This window comes from Callorhinchus milii, unplaced genomic scaffold (genome assembly GCF_018977255.1).
Source record: "Callorhinchus milii isolate IMCB2004 unplaced genomic scaffold, IMCB_Cmil_1.0 Scaffold12, whole genome shotgun sequence".
Classification (NCBI taxonomy): domain Eukaryota; kingdom Metazoa; phylum Chordata; class Chondrichthyes; order Chimaeriformes; family Callorhinchidae; genus Callorhinchus; species Callorhinchus milii.
Genome location: NW_024704753.1, coordinates 1,947,789 through 1,972,364, shown reverse-complemented (window position 1 = coordinate 1,972,364; position 24,576 = coordinate 1,947,789). Strand labels below are relative to the sequence as shown.

At 50.9% G+C, this 24,576-nt stretch overlaps 1 protein-coding gene across 1 annotated transcript in view; it reads right to left on the bottom strand.

The window, feature by feature from the left end:
* Positions 1–24,576, bottom strand: part of LOC103185068 (voltage-dependent L-type calcium channel subunit alpha-1D) — a 133,502-nt gene that overhangs the window by 37,769 nt on the left and 71,157 nt on the right. The window contains exons 10-30 of the mRNA XM_042339410.1: positions 22,212–22,302; positions 21,784–21,810; positions 20,346–20,506; positions 17,214–17,439; positions 16,516–16,723; positions 15,943–16,063; positions 15,083–15,197; positions 14,706–14,793; positions 13,862–13,919; positions 13,382–13,517; positions 13,081–13,210; positions 11,719–11,778; positions 8,775–8,881; positions 8,209–8,296; positions 7,978–8,085; positions 7,798–7,850; positions 7,048–7,194; positions 6,272–6,473; positions 4,792–4,950; positions 3,625–3,735; positions 805–888 (exon numbers count right to left, since the gene is read on the bottom strand). Coding sequence (XP_042195344.1) covers positions 805–888; positions 3,625–3,735; positions 4,792–4,950; positions 6,272–6,473; positions 7,048–7,194; positions 7,798–7,850; positions 7,978–8,085; positions 8,209–8,296; positions 8,775–8,881; positions 11,719–11,778; positions 13,081–13,210; positions 13,382–13,517; positions 13,862–13,919; positions 14,706–14,793; positions 15,083–15,197; positions 15,943–16,063; positions 16,516–16,723; positions 17,214–17,439; positions 20,346–20,506; positions 21,784–21,810; positions 22,212–22,302 — 2,480 coding nt within the window. The remainder of the gene's footprint in view (positions 1–804; positions 889–3,624; positions 3,736–4,791; positions 4,951–6,271; positions 6,474–7,047; positions 7,195–7,797; positions 7,851–7,977; positions 8,086–8,208; positions 8,297–8,774; positions 8,882–11,718; positions 11,779–13,080; positions 13,211–13,381; positions 13,518–13,861; positions 13,920–14,705; positions 14,794–15,082; positions 15,198–15,942; positions 16,064–16,515; positions 16,724–17,213; positions 17,440–20,345; positions 20,507–21,783; positions 21,811–22,211; positions 22,303–24,576) is intronic.

Sequence of the window (24,576 nt, the reverse complement as noted above, 5' to 3'; positions counted from 1 at the left end):
CTCTCACCCGCCGCCCCCCACCCCCCCAAAAAATATCTTCGACGATGAAGTTTTGACAGTAACGGGTTTGAATCGTGTTCTCGATTGTGTTTTTTTTTAGCTGTGATCTAAACAGACCCACAAGGAGAACACTCTCTCGAGCCTAATTGGGGCGGCGGGTGTGGGGGTGGCGAAGGGAGAGGGTGGGGGAGTGGGGGTCGAGCCCTAAGTTAAAAATAGCGATGGTTCTGATGTGTCTTTAAAATGGGAAACATTAATTTTAAAGACTTGGCCTGGGGGGGAAAAAAAAAAATCGCTATTTTTAGTGAGACCGGATTGGAATCGACCCCAGTCCCCACCCCCACCGCCGCCCCCCCCACACACACACACGCGCGCGCGCGCGCGGGCGCGCACACGTCACACGCGACAGACTGGGGTCCCGATTGGGTCGTGTTTTGGCGTTTGAAAAGGATGGAGCCCCAAAGGTTTTGGAGGAGCCCCAGTGTGTGTGGTCGCTGGGTGAACCAGCGATTGGTAATCGGGGGACAGCGGAGAGCTTTCACAGGAATGCTAACGTTTTGCCGCCCACGCATTCTAGAAAAAAAAAAGAGGATTGATTGAGAGACAGTGCAGATCATGTCTAGAGAACACTCTTCCCTTTGTTCCCTGCAAACAGGAGTAAAAGCTTGTGTGACTTGTCCAGCGGTAACATTTGTGAACCAGATACGGGAAAAGCAGCAGGTGCGTGGGGGATGTTTTTTTCAAGGAGAGGGTGGGGAGGGGTTGGGGGGTGGGGGGAGGGAGGGGGGGAAGGTAAGTACTCACATCGATTTCACTGAGAACGACGTCAATTATGCTGCCAATAACGATGAGGAAGTCAAACACGTTCCACGGGTCACTAAAATACCCCTACACAGAGTGGGCAGGGTGCAAATGCATTATATTATAAAGCAACACGTCAAGGCAACCAAAGTATCTGCAATTGAGAACGGTGGAGAAAGTTAACGCAGGAGAAATGTTAACGAGAGAGCAGAGAGTAGAGATAGAGAGAGAGAGTAGAGAGAGAGAGAGAGAGAGAGACGTTTTGAGAAGAAGCAACAATTTAGCCATCGTTCTCATCTTTAACTCAAAGATGGAGGAGGAGAATGGCGAGTATCCTTCAAGAGGAAATTCCTACACGATGAACCGTGAGGCATGGCATGCTGCAAAGAGTTGCTGTCTCTCTCAAAAAGGGGCCGGGTGTGTGTGTGTTTTTTTTTTTGCACCCGTGGCAAACCCAACAAGAGGCTGAAATAAAATGAGAAAAAAAAAGAACCAAAAGGGCAAAGTCGAGATAGGATTTGAAACTTAATTGTCTTGGGTTGACAAGTCAGTCAAAGTTTGAGGCAAGCAAAACAGTTTGGAAAGTGGGAAGAAGTGATGCGTAAGAACACATTAAAGTGCCGCTTTGAAACGTTGCTCCCTTTCGCTTGCATTTCGCCACCCCATCCCCTCGGTCACCCGCTCCCCCGGCCCTCCACCATCCCGGATCCTGACACCCCCCCCCCCCCACTCCCCCACCCAGCTCGGGTCCGAAACACTACCCGTCCAGCGCCTTGGGACGTCCTCCCGATGTGAAGGGCGCTCTACGCGTGTGGTTTTGTTGTGTTGTGTTGTTGTTGTTGCTGTGCGGCTTGTTGTGAAGGGTTTCGTGTGAGCTATTTTCTGGTCCCACCCAGGGATGGGCTCAAAGCGTTTCAGAAAACACTTAATTCTTGACTCTTTAATTAACGGCAACGCTCGCATCGTTGTGATAATGTGAACCGGTGGGTAAAAAAAGTGAGAGGTAACTTCCTCTCTGGCACCTACACCCGTCCCTTCACACCGCCCCCACCCCCCTCCCAAACAACACCACAACGCCCCCAAAACCTTCCCCTTCAAACTGTGTTAAGGCCACAAAATCAAACAAGAAACAAACCAAAGATTGTTTCTTATTACTCGCAGGTGATCTGAGGCGTGATCACTTCTGATCTTATGGGAGAAATATGTTCGTGGATAAATAATAATAATAATAATAATCATTGGGAGGAAGTCTCAAAGCCCTCGCACAGTATTTACAGTGGTGGAGTGACTGTGTTTGTAGGCGAACGCAGCAGTCTAATTTCACCCAGCGGATGTCCCCATAAACAGCCGTGAAATGTACGACTGATTTTATTTTCAGGGTGGGGGTGGGGGACGGGGGAGGAGGGAAATTGTCAGCTCGGGACACCGGGAGGGAGAGATTCACCTCCACCCCCCCCCCCCACCGCCCACCTTTCGAGTAGCGACAAGGAACCTTCAACCTCCACCCGAACAGAGCCGTAGATGGGAAACGCGGCTCAACATCTCGAATCAATGGATGTGCTTGAGAATATTTTTAAACACAGATATAGTTTATTTTTTGCCTGGCTTTTATTTTGCGGGGTTGGGGTTGGGGGGGAAAGGGGGCGAACTTATGTTAGAATAAAAAAAACGTTCACGCAAAGGGAGCATTTCCCCACCTCAGATGACCTGGTGCTTCCACTTTTGTTTCCCCGCCCCCATCCCCACCCACCCCCCTCCCCCTCCCACACACACACACACACAAAGACACGCGCACACACAAGAAGTAAGTCACCCGTTAAGATTAGGAGGAGAGAAATTCCGCAACCGACCGGAGGGGTTAATTTAGGCAAGAGGGGAAGGTCCGAGGGGAAAAAGGAGAGGATGCAAGAGCAAAGTGGACAAGTCACGATCAAATCAGTGCAGTAAAAAAATGAAAACCCATGCAAAGTTAGTCTCTAAGGCAATCCAAAGAAGTCTATCTATCCACTGCACTCGGTCAGATAGCTGTCACTTACTAGCACTCGCTCCTTTTTTTCCACACATATCTGATATACAGCGGGTTAGTCGAAAAACAAAACAGAAACTTAGTAAAGACTGGAAAACAAAAGAGCCGAGCTTTTACGCGGTAATTCGAGAACTTGCACGTGGGAAAATGTTTTTCTTTTTTTAAAAATCCACAGCTGACAGTAAACCCCGGAACATTAAGAGGTGTGGGGGGTGGTGGGGGGTTGTTGTGGGAGCGAGAGATACCTTCAGATATATTTATGATCATGTAAAGAAGGCTGTGCGTGGTGTGGGGGCGGTGGAGGAGGGCGAAGGGAGTAGAACTTGAAGGAAGTACCACAAATTGAACCCACAAGTTTTACTTCGAAAGTGTGTTTTGTCTAAGGGTACGGGAACCTGTAGGGACAACCAAGGATTGTGTCTCCAGGCAAATCATGGGACAAAACAGGTCGCCGAATACTCTTAGGGGCAAAACTAACCTGTTGGTTAATACCCCAAGTGTTAGATATCACCATTAGTCAGTGCTCAATGATGTGAACAAGTCAACTGATGTCACAGTATCACCACTTATTTACACTCTAACGTGCAGTGAAGCAAAATCTCTTGACGTTGGCCACTAACATATTAGTTGTTGTAAAAATGAAGTGCGCAATTCTGCCAATAATATATCTATCTGTCTAGCTATCGTCCTATTAATCTGTCTCTCCTCTCTCGCTACTCTTCTCTGCATTTGCGACTGAGGATACACCCACTAACTGGAGAGACTTCAACAGGAAAAGTAAAAGCCATAAAACTCACCCTGGGTTTGAAAGCTATGAGTTTCAAAACCATTTCGACGGTGAACACGCCGGTAAAGACCATGTTGAGGATATCCATCACATAGTTGAAAAGCTTTGATTGTTCGTAATGCTGAAGGACACGAAGGTTCAATTATAACCTTCAGAAAGACAGGGATCTGTGCTTCGTACATTGCTAGTTTTGCCTCCGTTGGATAAAGTCTTAAAACGCTTCTTGGGGTTATAAAGGTGGCGCAAAGGTCTGTGCGTATGTTGTGTGTGTGTGTGTTTGTGTGTGTTGTGTAAATGTGCGTTTAAGTGCTCTGGGACTCTACCCTACGCGAGGGGCGCTATATAAATGCAAGTTGTTGTTTATGTGTGTGTGTGTGTGTGTGTAGGAGGGGTGGGTCTGTGTCTGGTTCCACGCGTGTGTTTGTATGTCTGTTCGTGTGTGTGTGTGTGTTTCATGTCTGACTCGATGGACAGATATCAATAAGATTTGATGTTACACTTTAATGCAAGGCTTGTGCTCAAGTTGGCTGTGTAAGTGTATTTAAGTCAAAGTGAACATCAGCCAGAGCTGTAACTACAATCTGTCTTGTTACTCAACAGCCCCTCCAGTCGGCCTTGTGTTGAAACTACCAGCTGAAAGCCGATAAATAGAGCCGGACTGCTCTGTCTGGACTTTGATAGAAAGTGAACATAAGAATTGCTAGGCCAAAGACCACCAAGGTCCAGCCAGTTGACCTTCCATCTTCCTGGCAGTCGCTTGCACATGTCATGTCCCAACCTATACACTGTAACCCAATTTAAAAAGATATTTACAAATCAGCTGCTGTCTTTTCTGACTTCCCCTTAGATAAAACCCGCTGTCTGTAGTGCCAAGAAAACAAAGTCAATTTGTTTTATATTCCGCCAAATACCAAAAAAAAAGGACTAAAGGAACAATTGGATCTATTGGGATCAAAACCCAAGACCCATTCCGATCCCAATTTGAGTAAAAACCTGAAATACTAATAGGAGAACCATCTGATTGTGTCCACAATCCAAACCCGTGTATGTTATAACACTTGCGTTTGATACAGCGCCTTATCACATCGTCGCGACGTCTCAAAGCGCTTCACGGAATAGACTGTAAAGGCGAAGTGACTGTGTGTGTTTTGTGTGTGTATTGTCTCATTGCTCTTACCTGTATGGCCAAGCACAGAGTGTTGAGCATGATGAGGATGAACATGATGTATTCAAACCCGGTTGAGCTCACCACGTACCAAAACTTGTACTGGTAAGGGTTCTTGGGGATGTACCTGCGAAAGGGACGGGCCTTCAGGGCATACTCGACGCACTGACGCTGCAGAGACAACAACAACAACAACAACAATAAAAACACAAGTCGCTGGGAACACTCAGCAGGTCAGGCAGCATCTACGGAGAGAGGAAAGTGAGTTAACGTTTCAGGTCGATGACGTTTCGTCGTCAAAAGAAGAACTAATTTGCGCACAGCAATGTCCCCCAAACAGCCAGGGAGTAAGTGAGTGAGTGACCGACTATATTTGGGGAATTGTTGGCCAGGACACTGGGAGAAAATAGTGCTGACACATGAGGTTGGGATGGGGTGGGGGTGGGGGGGGTGGGATCAGATGGAGATATAGTTTAATGACTTGCCAAAGGCAGGGAACAGACTCTGTCATTTGGCACTGTCAGTGGAGGCGTGAAGGTAGGCAAACACAGGATGAAATGATATCAGGATAACGGAGCAAGGAAAAAAATCTGTCATGACAAATCTCGTTCTCTAATTAAGTTCTGGTTTCTCGCTATAATGGGGAGCTCTATCATATCTGTGGGCCCAAAAATATATTATCATTTCAATAATTCAAACAACGCATTAGCAGATAGTTCATCAAACTCTGCACATGGATTCCTCTCATCAATTCCTGCGTCTGCTTGAGAAATTAGGCAGTTCGCACCTCCAGAGATGCTGAGAAATTTGTGATCTTTCCTAACAGATTTCTTTAAAAAAAAGACTAAAAAAAAAAAAATGCCCAATTATCGAAACTTCCATTAGCATCGAACCTGCTGAAAAGAATCAATTATCGGATGTAATCAAAGGATGGAACTTCCATTGGTTTTGGGAAATTCCATAATGACGTATTTCTTACAGTGTGGTCGTTCGAGAATTATTGTATTTTTGCTTTTGACTCTCAATTTTCTCCAAACCGTATACACTCTTCTAGGGGTGGAGAGAGAAAGGTGGGGCGGGGGGGGGGGGGTGGGGGTGGGGAGGGTTGGGGGTCAGTAGGATGTCCCAGCACTTTGGGGACGTCCTCCTGACCTGAAAGTCGCTACACAAATGTAATTTTTTTGTGGTCCTCCAGGGGAACCTTCTGCTGATGCACTCCCATTGCCGTTGAACCAAAATTGGGAATGTGTTGTGATTGGGGTGGGTGGGGGGGGGGGGGGAGGCGGTGAGAAGATAATAGGGAGGGAGAGTGAAGGAAGTCTAAGGGTACAAAATGGTAGAGCAGTATATTGGGACTCCATTTCGCTGCACCACTGTGTTGAGCAAATAACAATAACAATAATGACCGTTGCATTTGATATAGGAGCCTTATCACATCTACGAGGCGTCTCAAAGCGCCATAGGGGACCTGATTAGCTGGGCGGCTCCTGACCTGGTTCTTGTCCAGTTCGCAGTTCTTATACTCCTGCTCCCCCTGCTCCTGGAAGGTGACGATGACAAAACCCACAAAGATGTTCATCATGAAGAACGCGATGATGATGATGTAGATGATGAAGAAGATGGAGATCTCAACCCGGTTGTTGTAGACGGGCCCGATGTTCTCTCCGTTCGAGTCGATGGCTTTGTACAACAGCCTGAGAGACAAAACAAGGGGGGGGTGGGGGGGGAAACTGTTATTAACACTCCGGGTGAAGAAAAACGTTGGTGAGGGGAACTAACCGCCGCACTACAGGACTCCGATAGCGTTAGGAAGGTTTACACGTCAGCTATACGACCACAAGTTACGCTTCTACAGCGCCCTTCACCAGATGTCCAAGCAACCCTTCTCCCTCCCCCCCCTCCGGTGAGAAAAAAAACCCCGCAGAAGCATGTAACGTTGATTCTTGATGTCAATAATCTCTCCCTCAATCCCTCCCCATTGCCCCCTCCCTCCCTCGCTCCCCTCCCTCCCTCCCTCACTCCCTCCTTCTCTCCCTCATCCCCTCCTTCTCTCCCTCCCCACCTTCAAATCCTGCCTTAAGACCTTTACCTTTTTGATCGTGCTTACGGTCACCTCCACCCTCGCTCCCTCTCTCCCCCCCCCACCACCACCGCCCCCTGCTCGGGGTCGGGCTCCAACCACTGTGAATCACTCCGGGACTACGGCGTAAGCGCGAGCCGTTGTTCGTGTTGCGTGTCGGCAAGAGAGCGAAGGCGCGCGGGGCTTACGCTGGCCAGCCTTCAAACGTGGAGACGGTGAACAGCGCCATCATGGCGTTCAGGACGTTGTCGAAGTTGAAGTCGCTGTTGTGCCAGACGCGCTCCCGGATCGTGGGGTGCTCGACGTCACCGTCTTTATAAACAATGTACGTTCCCCTGTATAAAAGCAGAAAGAGTCAGAAAATTATTCCAGTGGAAACAAAAAAGCACCTGGATCTCCTGTCACCTTTTTTTCCTTTCTCGGGCAGGTGAAGGCTCTGAGCTCGGCCGTTTTGCAGCGCAATCCGGAAGCTCTCTCTCTCCCCCCTCTCTCTGACTCCCCCCCACCCCCCCCCAAAAGGCTGTGGATCCTCGATCCATTGAAATTTTCAAGACTGAGGTCAATATATCTTTGTCAGGTCAGGGGATCGAGGGATACGGGAAATTGGAGTTGAAGTACAGATCAGCCGTGATCTCATAGAATGGCGGAACAGGCTCGAGGGGCTGAATGGCCTCCTCCTGTTCCTATGACAGATATAAATTCATTCGCTACGCGACGCCACTGAACTCCAGTGGGAACGGAAGGCACTGTAATTAACACGATGGTGGCACCCGGGGCCTGGGGTTAACGTCTCACCCGAAGGATGGCAGCTTCGACAGCGCAGCGCTCACCACCCACCAACCACTCCGCGCCCCCCAACCCCAGCACTGCGCTGGAGTGTCGGCCCGGACGCTCTACGGGTTTGGCTCACGAGCACATCCGATCTGTGCGTCTCTTACTTGCAATCTTCGGGCGTTTGCTTGGCTTCGTCCGTGCACCGGAAGAATTTACCCTGAAGGACAACGAGAAGGCCGGATTTTAACTCGTTCCGGAACGGCAATCAGCTTTAGGCTGAATTTTGCGTGTTTTTTTTGTTTTTTTTTTTGGCGAATAGTTCTTAAAAGCGTTTTCCGATTTACCTTAAAGAGCTGAACCCCAATACAAGCAAACATGAATTGCAGGAGAGTTGTAACAATCATGATGTTACCAATGGTTCTAATAGCAACAAACACACATTGAACAACATGCTGTAGGGCGAGAGAAAACAAAGAAGAGAAAACAATGTGAACAGAAAAAAAATTGCAATTTCTTTCGTCGGGCGATTTCAACGTGGTCGCAAGTTCGATACGAGAAGGAAGATCAAATTAAACCTTGAGTCCTTTTGCCCGGTTGATAGCTCGCAGTGGCCTTAGCACCCTGAGGACTCGAAGTATCTTCACCACAGATATCGCGCTCGACCTGTGCGGAAAACACATTTAATCGTACGCGTTTTAACCCGCACCGTTCGGTTACGTTTCCCAGGAGGGGACTTGTGTTATAATAAGAATAAGGATAGTCCTCGCGTTTGATACAGGGCCTTATAATGTCGTGGCGACGTCTCAAAGCGCTGCACAGTGTGAACTGGATTGACTGTGTATTTTGCGGACGAAACGCGGCAGCCGATTACGCACAGCCGCGTCCCGCAAACAGTCGTGGATTGAAGTGACCAAATTCTTTTTATTTCTTTTGAAGGAATTATTACCCCCAGAAAAGCGACCCGCCAAGCAACTAACACCCGGGTTCCTACTGACTGCTACGTAAGCAGAGGCGTGTGCAGTAAGGAAACTTGCCCAACGTTGCGCCCTGCCCAGGAATCGAACCCAGGTCCTCTCACTCGAGAGGCGAGCGCTCTAACCACTGAGCTACAGGACTCCATCTCACAGAGTTAGGTACTTACTGAATTCCGAATGAGACGAGAGACACTCCGACCACCAACAGGTCCAGCAAGTTGAAGTAGTTTCTACAGAAGGAACCTTTGTGCAGAAAAGCTCCATAGGAGGTCATCTGGAGAAACAAGGCAGGGAGCGAGTGGGTTACAAGTCGGGATTCTCGTCCAGAGTCCTACAAAGGATCCACCCTCCCTCGAGGCATAGCCTGGCCATCCTTTATCAATTAGCGTAGACTCCTGCAGCACAGAAGGAGGCCATTCGACCCATCGTGCCTGTGCTGGCTCTTTGAACGAGTTACCAACTAGTCACACTTCCCCGCTCTCATTTCATAGCCCTGGACATTTTTCCTTGTCAAGTCCCTATCCAATTCCCTTTACATCAATGAGTTTGTTTGGGAACTCAATGCAACGGCACTTTCACGAGCTGAAACTGTGCAATTTGTTCAGATTTAGTCGCATCTGGGGAGTGTTACCGGTGTACACGATGTACATGTCTGCACGGAATAGTTTTCAGACATGTTTCCTCCATTTATCTCTCGTTGCTGAGCGCGATGTCAACTTTATACGATTAAAGTTTCTTTTTCGATGAGGATAACTGGCAAAAGAACCAGAGGGGGAGATGAGGAGACTTCTTTTTTTTTACACGCAGAGAGTTGTTACGGTCTGGAACACGCTGCCTGAAAGGGTCGGTGGAAACAGATTCAATGACAACTTTCAAAAGGGAATTGGATAGGTACCTGAAAAGGAAAAATTTGCAAGGATCAAACTCTTCCGAGCGTAGATGAAATACGTTGCTGAATGACCCCGGCTCCATCAATCCAACCCCCTCACTAGAAACGCCTCCGAAATATACAAAATATTCTCCCGCTGAGAAAACACGTCGAGCCTCCAACCCTTTGTGTGTGCAACTCAAGAAAATATAGGTCGGTGACTGAATTATTTTCTACCAAATGAGAGGCTTGGGGTTTTTACTCCTGGGCTAAGGTAGGAGATGGGTGGTCAAACCTGAACCCGTCGCTCTGGTATTAGTGCAGAAGTGATCGCCAGGGAACCTTTTGGTGGACAGACTTCCTTTCCTCCACTGACAACATCCTGCCTCCTTCCAACCCCACCCGCCCACCACTCCATCTCTTTCAAATCAGATAGATTTCTGCTAGAAAATATTATCTGGGGGATTACGGTTTGGGACCCGACATGTCAAGCGATTGCCTGGATGGTGGAAGGCAAACTGGATGGACCTTGGTCTTCTTCCGCCAGCAAATTCTTATGTTCTTATCTGCTGGTATTTTCCTGTTCCCTATTCTTATTCATATTCCCTCCAATATCGTCTCAAACAGATACTTATCCAGCTGATGGCTAGAGCATCAGATGCCCCTTGATAGGCGTCTGTACTGTGCGTCCAACTGCGCTGTGGGGGGAAATAATCCTTCTAATCTAGACGTGGTCAACAAATAATCCTGTACATGCGAGCTTAAAATTCACACCGTGTTAATTATACGACTGGAAGATTCACCGCAAACTGCATGCATTAGATCTGAAAGAGCTAGGCGTTAATAGGGGGAAGAAATTCCACCTCCCCCTGGATTTACTTTACTTATGGAGCACTTTAGAGCGTTCAGAAATTGTTCGAATTTCACCCTTAACCCACTGGGGTTAAACTGATGTTCTGCAGTTTCTCGAAAGAATTTACAGGAAAAAACGGCCCCAAAGTTAAGGCTGCGTTTCAGAATTTGCCGAGTTCTGGACGCTGTAGGAAGTTCCATCAGTGAGAGTAAATCATCCAGAGACCCAGGTGGGATGTCTCCTCGCTATCTCTGCCCTGCTCTGCCAACTGAGTCGATGTGGAGAACATCACACCATGCTGAACAAAACCACACGAGGCAGAGCGAAAGGAAGTCACTGTTGAAATGCAGGAAGAGAAATGAGCTTTGGCGTTTGGCCATTCGTGAGGGGGAGTGACCCGAGAGTGGAGATCAGATGTGGGCACTTCCTATCAATGTGAAAGAGCTTTCGATCAGTCCCCTTATTAGCCGGGAACACGAACTGGATTCAGTTTTACTTTACCAGCGATCACTAGAGGTTTTGACCCTGCCACTGCTGCCCATGTCTGAATGTTTGGATATCTGAAAACCCCGGGGGGAATGGCTTTCCTGAAGATTTCCTTACGTTCTGCTTCCTTCGGGGGGGGAGGTGGGGGGGGGAAACGGAGACGGGGGGGAGAAGAGGAGAGGAGGGGATGTTGTTTCTTTTGTTTGTTCCCAATTTGCATGAGCGTTCCTAGGCCTGGAGTCATGTAACTAAATGGAAAATATCCTGCGCTCTCTCTCTCTCTCTCTCTCTTTCTTTCTTTCTTTCTTTCTCTCTCTCTCTCAAACACGCAGAGTTAGGAGATTGACATGCAGAGTTGACTTAGCTTCCAACCTGCAGATGGCCTTATGGAAGCACGCAGGCTGAACTGTGTGCGTGGGCGCACGTGTGAGGATGTCTGTGTGCGGGTGTGTCTGTGTGCGTATGCCTTGTGTGTGCTTGCGTGAGTGCGTGTGTGTGTGTCTGTCTGTCTGTGTGTGTGTGTGTGTGTGTGTGTGTGTGAATCGCTAATTACGTGAGTGTGCGCGAGGATGTGTGTGTGAGCGTGTGAGTGCGAGTGTGTCTGTGCGTGTGAGCGTGTATGTGTGTGCGTGAAGGGGAGGGGGTGGGGGTGAGTGGGTGAGTGGGTGGGGGGAAGGTTGCTGCTGCTATACTACAAAGGTGAGAAAATCCATCCGTTTTCCAAACGGCAACACTCTGAGTTTCTATCCTTTGTTACCTTCAACACGATCTCAAAGGCAAACATACTAGTGAAGACATAATCTGCAAAGCCTAGGATCTGCAAGGTAAGCAAAGGGTTAACAGGCGTTACTCGACTTTCGCATCGACTTCTCACAAGAGGCCGAAGAGGCGGACGATTCATTACCTTCAAAAGGATTTCAACAGTAAAGATGGCAGTAAAAGCATAGTCAAAGTAACCTAGAACCTGTGAAGGCAGAACATAAATACTCAACACATCGGGCTCCAGCAAGTCCCGCACACACACACACGCACGCACACGCACACGCACGCATGAGATTAGACAGCGCACACGATTCCGAGATACAATCAGTCCGTCCGTTCCCCTCGGAGCAGAGGACATCGCCACGGGAAAGAAATAAGGACCAAGCGACTGGACTCAAGTCTACGTCCACCACCTCCGGACTACCATTCGACAGCTGAGGCTCTGTGAAGCGTTACGGCCATAATAGTGATAATAATAATACTAATAATAATCCTTTGCGTTCGCCTCATCGCGTCGTCGAGACGTCTCAAAACGCTTCGCGTGATATCCTGTAAAGTGTAGTGACTGGCGGAGCGCTATTAATGTGGGCGAAACGCGGCAGCCAATTGCGCACAGCAGCGTCCCCAGCAAACAGTCGCGGATTGAAGTGACCAAATTATTATTTATTTTGTGAAAGGGATTATGACCCCCGGAAAGCACACCTGCTCTTGACTTGCGAGGCGAGCGTGCCAACCACTAGGCTAAAGGGGGGGGGCTCCACGCTCCACATAGAAGAAGCGAGGCCATTCAGGTCATCGCGGTCTGCGCTGGTGTCTTCCTGCGCACGGGCCAGGCTGGTTTCGCTCCCCTGCGTCCTTTCCCGGCGCTGGAGTTCCCGGAGCGTCGAAAGGTTAGCTCTCGTCATCCCAAATCACTGACCAGCACAGAGTAGTGGAGGAGGGAGGCCGGTAAGGGGTTTGGATGACGTGCTCCAGATCCGAGCTGAGCAAGATCGAAGCCCCCAAATGAGCGAGATCGGCCGATATTGTGTCCCAGTCACTCCGTTGATAATAATAATAATAATAATAATAATCCTGGCATTTGATACAGCGCCTCATCACGTCTTCGAGACGTCTCAAAGCGCTTCACGGGATGTACCGTAAAGTGGAGTGAGTGTGTATTTTGTGGGCGAAAAGCGGCAGCCAATGGGGCACAGCAGCGTCCCCGCGCACAGTTGATGGCCGCGGACGCCTGCGATCAAAGTCTCCCGCACGCGCTCACTCGCGCACACGCTCATTCGCGCACACGTTTGCACCTCACAAGCTAGCACGCACGCACACACTCACTCGCGCACACACTCGCTTGTGCACACGCTGACTCGCACGCACACTTGCTCGCACACATACTCGATCGCGTACACACTCGCTTGGCACACACACTCGCTTGGCACACGCTGACTTGCGCACACACTCACACTCGCGCACACACTCACACTCGCGCCATCGTCCGCCCACCCCGACTCACGTGATTGCGGAATGAAAAGTTGCGGATGGGATCCTCTGCCGCCAACGAGACGCTGCTGAGCATGATGAAGGCGAGGATCAGGTTGGTGAAGATGTGGTGGTTGATGAGTCGATGGCACCCGACTCGGATCCTGAAGCAACAGCGAAGGCAAATCGTCAAGAGCGGCTCTCACCTGGACTGACGACATCTCCACGTGCTTCGCGGAGAGGGTGGCGGAGCTTGTGTGGGTGTACGTGCGAGCGTGTGCGCGCCCGTGCGTGAGCGTGCAAGCACGCCAGCGTGCGCGTGGGTGGGGACGTACGGGTTGGTGCTGCTGAAGATAAAGAAGGCGCTGCCCTCAGGAATGGGGATGATCTTCTCCTTCAGGTTCAGGTCAGCCAGTCTCTGCGGGCGGGGCCCAGCCGGCACCTCGGGCTCCTCCTCCTCCTCCTCGTCTTCTAACCGGTNAAAAAAATCGGCCAAAAGTAAAATCAATCGCCACAGAGCCGCGGGGAGCGGGTTACGAGCGGCAACGAAACCGGCTGGTTTCGCGCAGGAAATGGCCGCGAGTCTCTGCGCATCGCCAGGGAGAGAGATTTCAGTCCGTGTGCGCCAAGAATGAATTATCTAATTCATTACGTAACGAGGGGAACCTGTAATTCGCTTTGCACACGACGACGACGACGACAATGACAGCAACAAATTACATTTGAGGGTGACCCAAGGCTCAATCGAAGAGGAAGTTCTGAGGACAGTGGAGGTTTTTAACCCGAACCTGAACGCAAACGGTTGGTTTGTGTACCTGGGATATCGCTGGCCGGGTAAGGATCCTTGTCGTCGTCTGCGTCGTCAATCAACACCTACAACACAACAGTTACGACTCGTTACTTTCCCTCTCCTCCCTCCGGGAAGCCGCCGCCGGCAGCTCCAATGGCCCACTCGAGCTCTGCTCTTTCTTAAGACGGTTACGCCGAGCGAGCGAGCGAGCGAGCGAGTCGCACGCTTGTGGAACGGGCTTCCCCCGGGAGACGGTGGAAGCAGAAAATATCGTTCGCATTGTTTCAAGGACGTGTTCGATAGGTTTCTGCCAGAAAATAATATCTGGGGGTACAGTATAGTTTGGGTCACGACAGGTCAAAGGCAACCGCCGGGATGGTGGAAGGCGAACCAGATGGACCTTTCGTCTGGAAAATTCTTACGTTCTTAAACTCCCTCCGAGCCTCAGCTCGTGCCAACCTGCGCCTAACACTCTCCGGAATTAAAAGTCTTTTATTTTTTTTGCAGGTGGAGGTGAAGATGGCAGTGAATTCGCCCGGCGTTAGCAACTTTTATTTGTGTCTTATCGGCCGGGGCCTCAGGAGAAATTCCCTTTGCCTCCCCCTCACCAACCCCCCAACCCCCACCCCCCACCACCCACTCCGAACCGGATAACATTGTCCACTCAGTTCACGGCTGTTCGCGCGATGTCGCGGTGCGCAAATCGGCCCACAAGACAGTCACCGCGCGATCAGTGACGACTTGCGCCGCGGCAGTCACTACAGTACACAGTGATTCCTGTGAAGCGCTTTCTGACTGCATGCTACGTGGCTGTATGAAATGCAAAGCTTATTATGATTGTTGTATTATTATACTATTATTATATTTACCTTTGCGTCGGTGAGATTTTTCCTGTCGTCGTTCTCTCCTATTCCGTCAGCTTCGTATTTCCCATCTTTTTTCTCGGGGGTCCCGCTTCTAATGAACGGAACGAGGTTCAGAGAGCCGGATTTAGAGGGGTTTTAGGGTGAACGGGGTTGAGAGGGCGTGAAAGACACTTTAGTTTGCCCCCCCCCCCCCCCCCCCCGGAAAATAAACTCCCCACCGTTTGAGAGGGACGTTTTGTTTTAAACAGAAGGCCTTATTCCGAGCTTACACCAAACGCACACCCGCAAGTAGCGCCGGTTCCTGGGTTACTTTGCTCGGAAACGAGAGGCCGTCCGGGTGCACAGGACTCGAGTTGCACGTCAAGACGAGGTGCGATTACCTCGCGCTCTTTTTCCTCTCCTTCTCTTCCTCCTCTTCTTTCTGAGCCGTGTTCAGACTCTCCGCGTCAGCCAGGTTGTCCACGGCGATGGCCAAGAAGACGTTGAGCAGGATGTCTGGACGGCAAAAGATGCTTAAGGAGAAATAAAAAACAAAACAAAACAAGGGATATCTCCAAAATTCTTCACCGACTCCACGAATGGGCAACTCCTCTTTCCTGCCCTTCGCGGCCAAACGGTGCAAGTCCCTGTGGCGTAATGGTTAGTGCGATCGCCTCGCAAGCCGGAGGGTCTGGGTTCGATTCCCGGGAGGGACGAAACCTCAGGCACCCTCCCACCCCACCCCCCAAAAAAAAATGCAGTCACCACCTCCCAAGGCATCGGGGTGCTGTGATGTTCAAGTGAGTTTATCAGGGATGAGAATTGTTCCTCGCACGGTAAACTTTCTCGGATGAGTTTTTATTACCCCCAGATTAACAACGTTTACAGAAAACTTTCCCTGGAGGGCGGGACTGTGTCTTCGACCGCGCCTAGGGTCGCTCCCCCCGTTATCCCCTTGCTCGCCAACTGAACCCCACCATTGTAAAACGCTCCAAGCCGTTACCCTAAAGGGTTCTGTATAAACACAAGTTGTTGTTAGTGAGTGCTTTCAGCCACGGCGCCCCGAACCGGTGGAACTCTCTCCCTCAATCCCCTTCGCCCTGTCCTCTCTCTCTCTTTCTCTCCCCATTTTCAATTGGCGCTTGAAAACCTTCCTCTTCGGCCGCGCCTACAGTCACCACCCCCCCCCCCCGGGGAAGTTGGGAACGCTGCCCCTCTCTGAGGGCAACACGAGCCCGGCCCTGCCTGGGGGAAAGGATACAGTTACCGCAGATGAAGAGGATGATGAAATAGATGCAAACGATCATCCCTGAGGAGGCCGGGCCGCCATAAGCCATGATGCCATCGTACATCACCTCGTTCCAGTCTTCACCGGTTAGGATCTGTTGGAAGAGAACAGGAAAGGGCTACATTCCTCAACAGCCTGCCCTGCCCACCCCACCATCGGTAATCGGGCCTTTCAGCCTTTTCTGCCTTCCACCCTTGGGAACTCCAGCCCACAGTCCCTCCACCTCGCCCCCACCTCACGTTGACTGGCCCATCTCAAGACCCTCCCTCTTGGACCACACCTTCAGTCTTCTTTCGTCTATGTTCTTAGGGTCGATATTCGGGCACCTTCCAACCCACCTTCCATCCCTCCTGATCCCGGCCCCCAACTCAGGTGCAAAATCCTTAACTGTCCAGCGCCTCGGGACGTGCTTCCCGTCCTTCCCAGGCGAAAGGCGCCGTGTAAGTGTGATTTGTTGTTGTTGTTGGAGGTTAGGCGAGGACCCCCCCGGCTGACCTTGCGTAGATTTCGACAGTGGCTTTTACCCGTTCGACCGAGCGCCGTTACCTGGAACACGGTGAGGAGCGACTGTGGGAAGTTGTCGAAGGTGCTTCGCTTGGTCTGTGTTTCGTCAAAGTTAAACTTGCCGCCGAAGAGCTGCATTCCCAGCAGCGAGAAGATGATGATGAAGAGGAAGAGCAGGAGGAGCAGGGAGGCAATGGACCTCATGGAGTTCAACAGCGAGGCCACCAGGTTGCTCAGGGACGTCCAGTGTCTTGACAAAACACAAGCGCAACACCATGTTTCGGCCCTCAAAAATCACACAGTCACTACACTTTACAGGGTGTCTTGTGAAGCGCTTTGAGACGTCTCGACGACGTGATAAGGCGTTGTATCAAATGCAAGGATTATTATTATTATTATTAATCCAGCTTCCTACACAGCAACATAGGAAAGCAAGAACCCTTTTGGTCTACCCTTTAACACCCGATATGTCACAAGAATTCCTCTCCCCACCCCCACCCCCACCCCCCCGCCCACCACCACCCCATTAACCATCCCGACTGATCAACCAAATTTCTGAGTGTCACAGAAATTTATGGCACAGAAGAAGGTCATTCGGGTCCATCCCTCTCTCCGCAGAGAATGTTATCTGACCTCACTTGTAACCATCCCCGCTCTAATTTGAGATCAGCGTTCCCCCACCCCCCCCCCACCCCTACGCCCACTCAAATCCCACCAAAAGTCGGTCAAATATGGCTCACCTGGTCACTTTGAATATTCGTAGAAGCCGGACGCATCTGAAGACAGAGATTCCCAGAGGAGACATGATCTCAAACTCCACCAGGATAGTCTCGATGATCCCTCCGCACACCACGAAGCAGTCGAAGCGGTTGAAGAGGGAGACGAAGTAGGCCTGCAGACCCAGGCTGTACATTTTCACCAGCATCTCGCACGTGAAAAGGGCCAGGAGGACTTTGTTCGCGGTATCTGTAACGCGGGCGGAAAGAGGACGGCCATGTTTCGGTCGCCACTGGCAAAACGCCAGACCCGATCGCGCACGCGGTCTCCTTGTCCAGCCATCCCCGGTCGCTCTATGCTCACCCGCAAAACATATAGTCACTCCGCTTTACAGTACATCCCGTGAAGCGCTTAGAGACGTCTCGAAGATGTGATGAGGCGCCGTATTAAATGCAAGTATTATTATTATTATTGTTATTGTTAGCAGGATCGCTGAGCTCACAGCGCAGCAATGTCCCACAAACAGCCATGGAGCGAGTGCATTTTATTTGGGGGTGTGGGGGGGGGGGGGGGGGGGCGGTGGACACCTGGAGAGAGAGAGAGAGAGAGAAACTCCCTTCTCTTTTCGAGCAGTGCCGTGGAATCTTTAACATCCCCCCCCCAGCGCAGCACTGGAGCCTCAGCTCAGACTGCGTGATTCTAATATCGAAATAAATCTCCCCATCATCGTCGGCCAGACAGGCGGATACGAGCCTGGGAAAGCGTTGTGAAATTGACCGCACATTCAGCGCTGGCTCTGTTTCTCTGTCGGATGGTCAGGTGGCGGGGAGTGGGGGGTGGGGGGAGAGGAAGAAAGCAGCGCAGCTCCTAATTTTAGTCGCGGGCTTTATAAAAGTTTAAACGCCAGCATCTGACGTTCACGAATGAAAGTTTCAGAGCCTCGTCATGCGCTCTGGCGTTTAAAAATTTCATGGAGTCAATTACTCCGCAATGATGGAAGTGCATTAGCCCAAACTATTTTTAAACACTGAGCTTCTCTGCCTAACCCGAGTCCAGCAGATTGTTCTAATCTACGTCTCCTGCCGGAGTGATAACTGTCCCTCTGAACCCGTTGGGCTGCCAAGAAAATATTCCGCAAGCCACAGAAGCCTGCAACATAGAAGCGGAGTGGTCAGCAAGCGAGAGGACCTGGGTTCGATTCCCGGGCAGGGAAAAACCTTAGGCAAGTTTCCTTACTCCACACGCGCCCGCGCCTCTGTTTACCCAACGGTATTGGCGGATCGCTTTCCTGGGGTAATAATCCCTTCCCCCCCGGAAAATGTGGTCACGCAATCCACGACTGTTTGTGCGGACGCTGCTGTATGCGATGGGCTGCCCCGTTTCGCCCACAAAATACACAGTCACAATCTATCCTGTGAAGCGCTTTGAGACGTCTCAACAGCGTGGTAAGACGCTGTATCAAATGCAAGGATCGGTTGTTATCATTCTTATTAAACGGGCTCACGCGTATAATTTCGGGCATCTTGGCTTCCCCGACGGCGACGACAACAACAACTTGCATTTACATAGCGTCCTTCACGTGGGGCAGCGTCTCCGGAGCAACCTGTCGTTGGCGTTGCCCATGATGATTTAGGTCTGCACTGATCGTAGGTAGGTTACAACCCGGGCGTGCGAGGCAGGGATTATTTATTTAGGGGTTCGTGGGCAGCAGCTGGAGACCGTGCATATTTATTAAACTCCCGCTGAAGGAGTCGGTGTTTCGTCTTTAATTATTAAGTGACAAAATCCTCGGGACAGTGCGGACTGCTCTCGGGCTAAGAGGTCGGTAACGATTCGACGCTAAGAAAAGATCTCGCTAGCTTCGCTTTAGCGCCCTGAGCGCGCTTGTCACGATTTGGTTTTGGTTGGGAACCCTTCACCGTTGCTTAAGACTATCCAAGCTCAGCTGAGACTTCCGTGCGTCCCACCTACACGTGGAAATTCCAGAGCGGGGTTGTCGGAATGGGATGGAATGCGCTCTCGCTCCCGCCACGAAATACACACGGGTCACGTCACTTTACAGCGCGGACTGTGAAGCGCTTTGAGACGTCCTTCTTTGACGCGAAAGGCGCTGCGTCAAACGCACATTATTATTATTATTATTATTTTACCTTCATATTTAACACGATGCGATTTTTTTTCACCGGGGACCAATTATTTTTTCGAACCGCTCCGTGTGGGGAACGATTCATAATAATAACAGTAATAATCCTCACCGTTTGAGATAGCGCCTTATCGCGTCCCACAAACAGCCATGAAGCAAGTGACTGGTTTTAAATTGCGGGGATTGTCAGATAAGAACCAGGACACCGGGGAAGAGAGGAACTCCTTTCCATTTACGAACAGCACTGCGGGAACCTTTTGGAAGTCCGGCCGAACCGCAAACGAGACAGGCAGGCGGACGGGGGTGGGCACTTCCTGACCAACGTGTTAGTCTGCTGACCCTCGGCAAGTCTATCTCCCAGCCGGCGTGGTGCGACTGAGCCAGGCTGACATTGGCAAGTGATGGTCTGTAATTAACAGCCACCAAATGAAATGGTCGCCTACCTCACAGCTGCGCACTGATTGGGAATCCAGGCCCCAGGGTGTTCCCAGTCTCACAACAATGATGCTCATTGCCTTTTACTTTCTCTCTCTCTCTCCTCTCGATCCCTTGTATTTAATTGAACTCGTCAAACCAACCGGCCAGAGCAGATAATAATAATAATAATATTAATAATAATAATCCTCGCATGTGATGCAGCGTCTAATCACGTCTTCGAGACATCTCAAAGGGCTTCACGGGTTACACTGTACTTTGCGGGCGAAATGCGGCAGCCGATTGCGCACAGCGCGACCCCCACGAACAGCCGTGGGTCGAGTGACCAAATTATCATGATTTTTATTCATTGTTTCTTTTCGCAAGGAATTATCCCCGGAAAAGCGATCCGCCAATCGACTAACCACCGGGATCCTAATTACTGCTGGGTAAACCGAGGCGTGCGTGAGGAGCAGGGAAACTTGCCCAAAGCTTTCGCCCCGGCCGGGAATCGAACGCGGGTCCTCTTGCTTGCGAGGCGAGTGCTCTAACCGCTGAGCTACGGGGCTAGGGTTAGGCTTGGGACACGAAGCCTCACCTTGAATATATGTCAGCCACATGGGCTGGTTGTAGTGTTCGGACGAAATTGTCAGTGTGTTCAGAAAGACCAGGATGATGACGAGCCAGTAGAAACTCACAGACTTCACGGCAGCTCGGCATCGCCTCCGACAGCACCTGTTCCATCGACGCCAGCGACGACTGCGTCGGCAAACGGTAACGAGAGAGACACACGCCGTAAGTAACGGTTACTATCGTCGCGTTTCGATACCTCTCGCGCCTTTCAAGCCGGGACCGCAGGCTCTCGAGGCCCTGCTGCCTCCTGTTTCCGGTCGCTCTATGTGCCCGCGCGGACTGGAGCTCGGATAAAATAATTAAAATAATTATTATTATTATTATTATTATTAAAAGGCTTTGAAAAGATCCGAGTTTTGCTGAGAGCGGGCAGGCGGGGGAGCACCGAACTCTCAGTCCGGTTTGGATGCTCTTAAACGCAAAGGGATTATTTCCAAGCAAAATACAACATTTTCTGCATCGAACGAGAGGCGATGCACCTCTAAGATAATCAGTCACCAGATGCCTATCCCTGACACCCCCCCCCCCCCACCCTCCCAGCTTTGCCTGTCTCCTCTCCGCCTTTTGCTATCTCCAGCTTGGTTTCTAGGACCTGATTGTGCCGAAGCAAACACATGCCTGTCTGTGCAGTGTGCACATTGGCTCCTCGTGTATCATATCAGATTGCCCGGACGACTGGCAACTGCAGTAAAAATAACACTGTCAATATTGACCTAAAATTCCCGAGCAAACAGGAGAGCGCGAACGAGAGAGAGAGAAAAGGAACCTCTAAAAGCAAACCCAAGACCAGGGGATAAATTTGCTCCTGACAAATGTTGCCCTGGATTTGTTTCTTTTGGGCGAATAATGGCCTGAATCCCTTTTTAGCAACAGCAACAACTACAAATGACATTTTACGTGACGCCTTTCGTGTCGGGAGGACGTCCCGAGGCGCTGGACAGTCAGGGATTTGGACCCGAGCTGGGGGTTGGGATCAGGAGGGGGTGGAGGGCGGGGAGGGTGGGGGGCGTAGGAAGGTGACCGAAGGCACGGTCGAAGAGGAGGTTTCTTGAGAGGTGCCTTGAAGGAGGCGAGAGAGGGTGCGAGGCGGAGGGACTGTGGGATGGAGTTCCAAAGGGTGGGGGCAGAGAGGCTGAAGGCCCGACCGCCAATGGCGGGGAGAACCAGGCGGGGGACGTGGAGCAGGCCAGAGCCCAAGAGGATGTATAGGGACGAGGCAGTGAAACAAAGCGAGAACTCAGATCATCCTGAGAGGCGACACACACAACACACAACACGCAACACAAACACACAATACACACAAACACTTTAGATACGGCGACTCGGTCATTGTTCAATTGGCGGGCGTGGAAATCAAAGGTTAAAAGAAAAATAAAGGGAGGAAAAGGAAAATGTGCACTGACCTGAACTTTGACTTGGAAATACGGTGACTGTGTGACGCAGAGAAAACAGGACAAGAAGTTACTTTGTAAAACCGCCACAAACTTAAATCCTATTCCCAATATTCCCCTTTTCCTCCATCAAACCGTTAAGCGCTTACAGACGTAGTACGACACGATACAAGTTTACGTTATTACAGCGCCTTTCATGTCTGGTGGACATCCTAAAGCGCTTAATAATAATAATCCTGGGGGGCTGGGGGTGGGGGGGTTGGGGGGTGGGGGGAAAGATGACTGGAAACGAGGGATATAAAGGTGAGAACGAGGATCTCGAATGAACTCGATCCGCTCGGGACCCGTCGACTGTACAAACTGTCCGCGCGGGGAAAAGTGGCGGCTCCGAAGCGCTTCGCGGGATGTACTGCACAGCGCGGCGACTGATCTTGACTCACCACAGCTTCCCGCAGCAGATCGCGTTCTCAGCCTCTCCCCCCGCCACGTTTTCTGTGTTAACGGATTCGGTTTCGCTTGTCGGCATGCTCGCTGTCGGGGCAGGTGGGGGGTGGGGGGTGAGGGGGGGGAAGGGGAAGGGATCAAACGTGTCATTAATACTTACATTTCAATACAGCGCCTTTCACGTCGGGAAAAGACATCTCAAAGAGTTTCGCGGGGATCTGTTTACTGTACAAGGGGATCCGCTGTGCATTTTGTTGGGAGAACAAACAGAATGTTGCACAAAATCCTTACCCCCCCCCACCCCCCCCCACCACTCCCCCTCACTCCCCCTCACTCCCCTCCTTCCCCCTCTGAAACAACGGAATTTCTCAAACCAAGTATCGAGTGTACTTTTGGCCGTCGCCTCCTCAATTAGTACCGTCTAATGGAGACTGCAGTCTCTGCCTACCCGCCCGCCCGCCCGCCCGCCCGTCCGGCTGACGGAGATTTTTTTGCCGTCTCGCACATCCCGACGGGAGACTAAGTGACGCTTCCTTAAGTCGCGTCAGGAATGACGCAGGATGGATACCTCTGGACAGGGCAATCGCCCCTAAAACCAGCTCGAAATCCGGTGCAACAGGTGGTGCAACAGGCTCAGTGGTCTGAATGGCCTCTTACTGCTCCTGGCGGGAGGTGTTACTTCCCACACTTTCTTTGGCTCAGATGAAAATGGAATCCCTCGCTCTCTCCCTACAGCGACATAGCTGACAGGAGCAGCGTTGGTCAGAACGGGAGTTGTGGAAGCGAATCCAACTTCTGCTGCTCAACTCTACCTCACTGTCCACTGGAGCCCCAACACACTCCTGTATAAACGCCTCCTAAGCCCCTTTTTTTCCTCTGTCACACAATGCAATGCAATTTGCGTCTGTACACAGCCGTTCGCGTCGGGAGGACGTCTCAAAGCGCTTGACGCTGCTGGCTGGGAGAACAGAAACACGCGTGTGTCAGACAAGACACCCGTCTGACTAACAACAACAGCTTGAATTGATACGGTGGCTTTCAAGTCAGGGCCGTCTTCGAAGTTGAGGCTGAATTCCAACAACGTGACGCGTTCTGTGTGTCCCGAAACGCTGAGTGAAAAAATCCAGAGCCACCATAAAATTTCTCCCCTCGTGTACAATCAGTTTCTTGGGCGTAAACACACACAAACACACACACACACACACACAAACACTGCATGTTCCTACAAGTCAACACTTACTTTTAGGAGCTCGGATTTCAGGGTATCAGAGAATAATGGTGATGAAACGAGGCCCGCGCACACACACACACACACGCGCGCACACACACACACGCATATGCACGCACGCACACACGCACGCACACACGCACGCACACACACGCGCGCGCACACACGCACACACAATTGCAAACAAATAAAAAGCACTGCAGCAAAAAACACAGTATAGTCGGGTCCCCGTTATAACCCGGCCGTTTACCACAGGTCCCGCTTATACCCCGCTGTGCAAACACGACACGCAGTACACTCCCGGCTTCCCGGAGTGACGGCAATGGAGGTTTTTTACGGCGGAGCCCCCCCCCCCACCCACTTATGAATGGACCCCACCCACCCCAAAAAAAGCACCACCACAACCGTGCTATAAGGGCAGCCCGACAGTCTACAGAGAAACCCTTTGCACGCAGTGACGTGGGATGTCCGCTGCGACACGGAGCGAAAGGCGCGAGAGAGCGGCACGCGCGCACACACACACGCGCACGCACGCACGCACAAACCCAAGACAAGAGCAAACAAACAAAAAAAGCTTTTACCATGTCTCCTGGAAGAGCTACTAAACCAGCTAAACGTTCCCTTTTTCTTCTCCTCCATTAATTCAGCCAGCGTCAGCCCTGGGATGTTACCAACGCATGCAATTCCATGCATTCAAACATCAGAGGGCAGCAGCAACATAGCAAAGATCGGGAAGGAACAGCAATGGACAAAACAAAATGAGGCTTCGCGTACACACACACACGCACGCACGCACACGCACCACACGCAACCCTCTTAAACAGAAGCGACAGCACCAGAGAAAAACTCAAGGCAGCATTGAAATAATAATAATACGATAACAACAATTATCATTTGCATCCGGCCTTTCACGTCGGGAGGACGTCCCAAGGTGTCAAGGGTTTTTGCACCCGAGCTGGGGTCGGGAGGTGGGGAGGGCGAGACGAAGGGACTGTGGGATAGAGGTCCAAAGGGGGCAAGAGAGGCTGAAGGTCCAACCGCTAGTACAGAATAATAATCCTCGTATTTCAATACAGCGTCCCACCAAGCGGTTGAGACGTCTCAAAGCGCTTCACAGGATATACCGCAAAAAT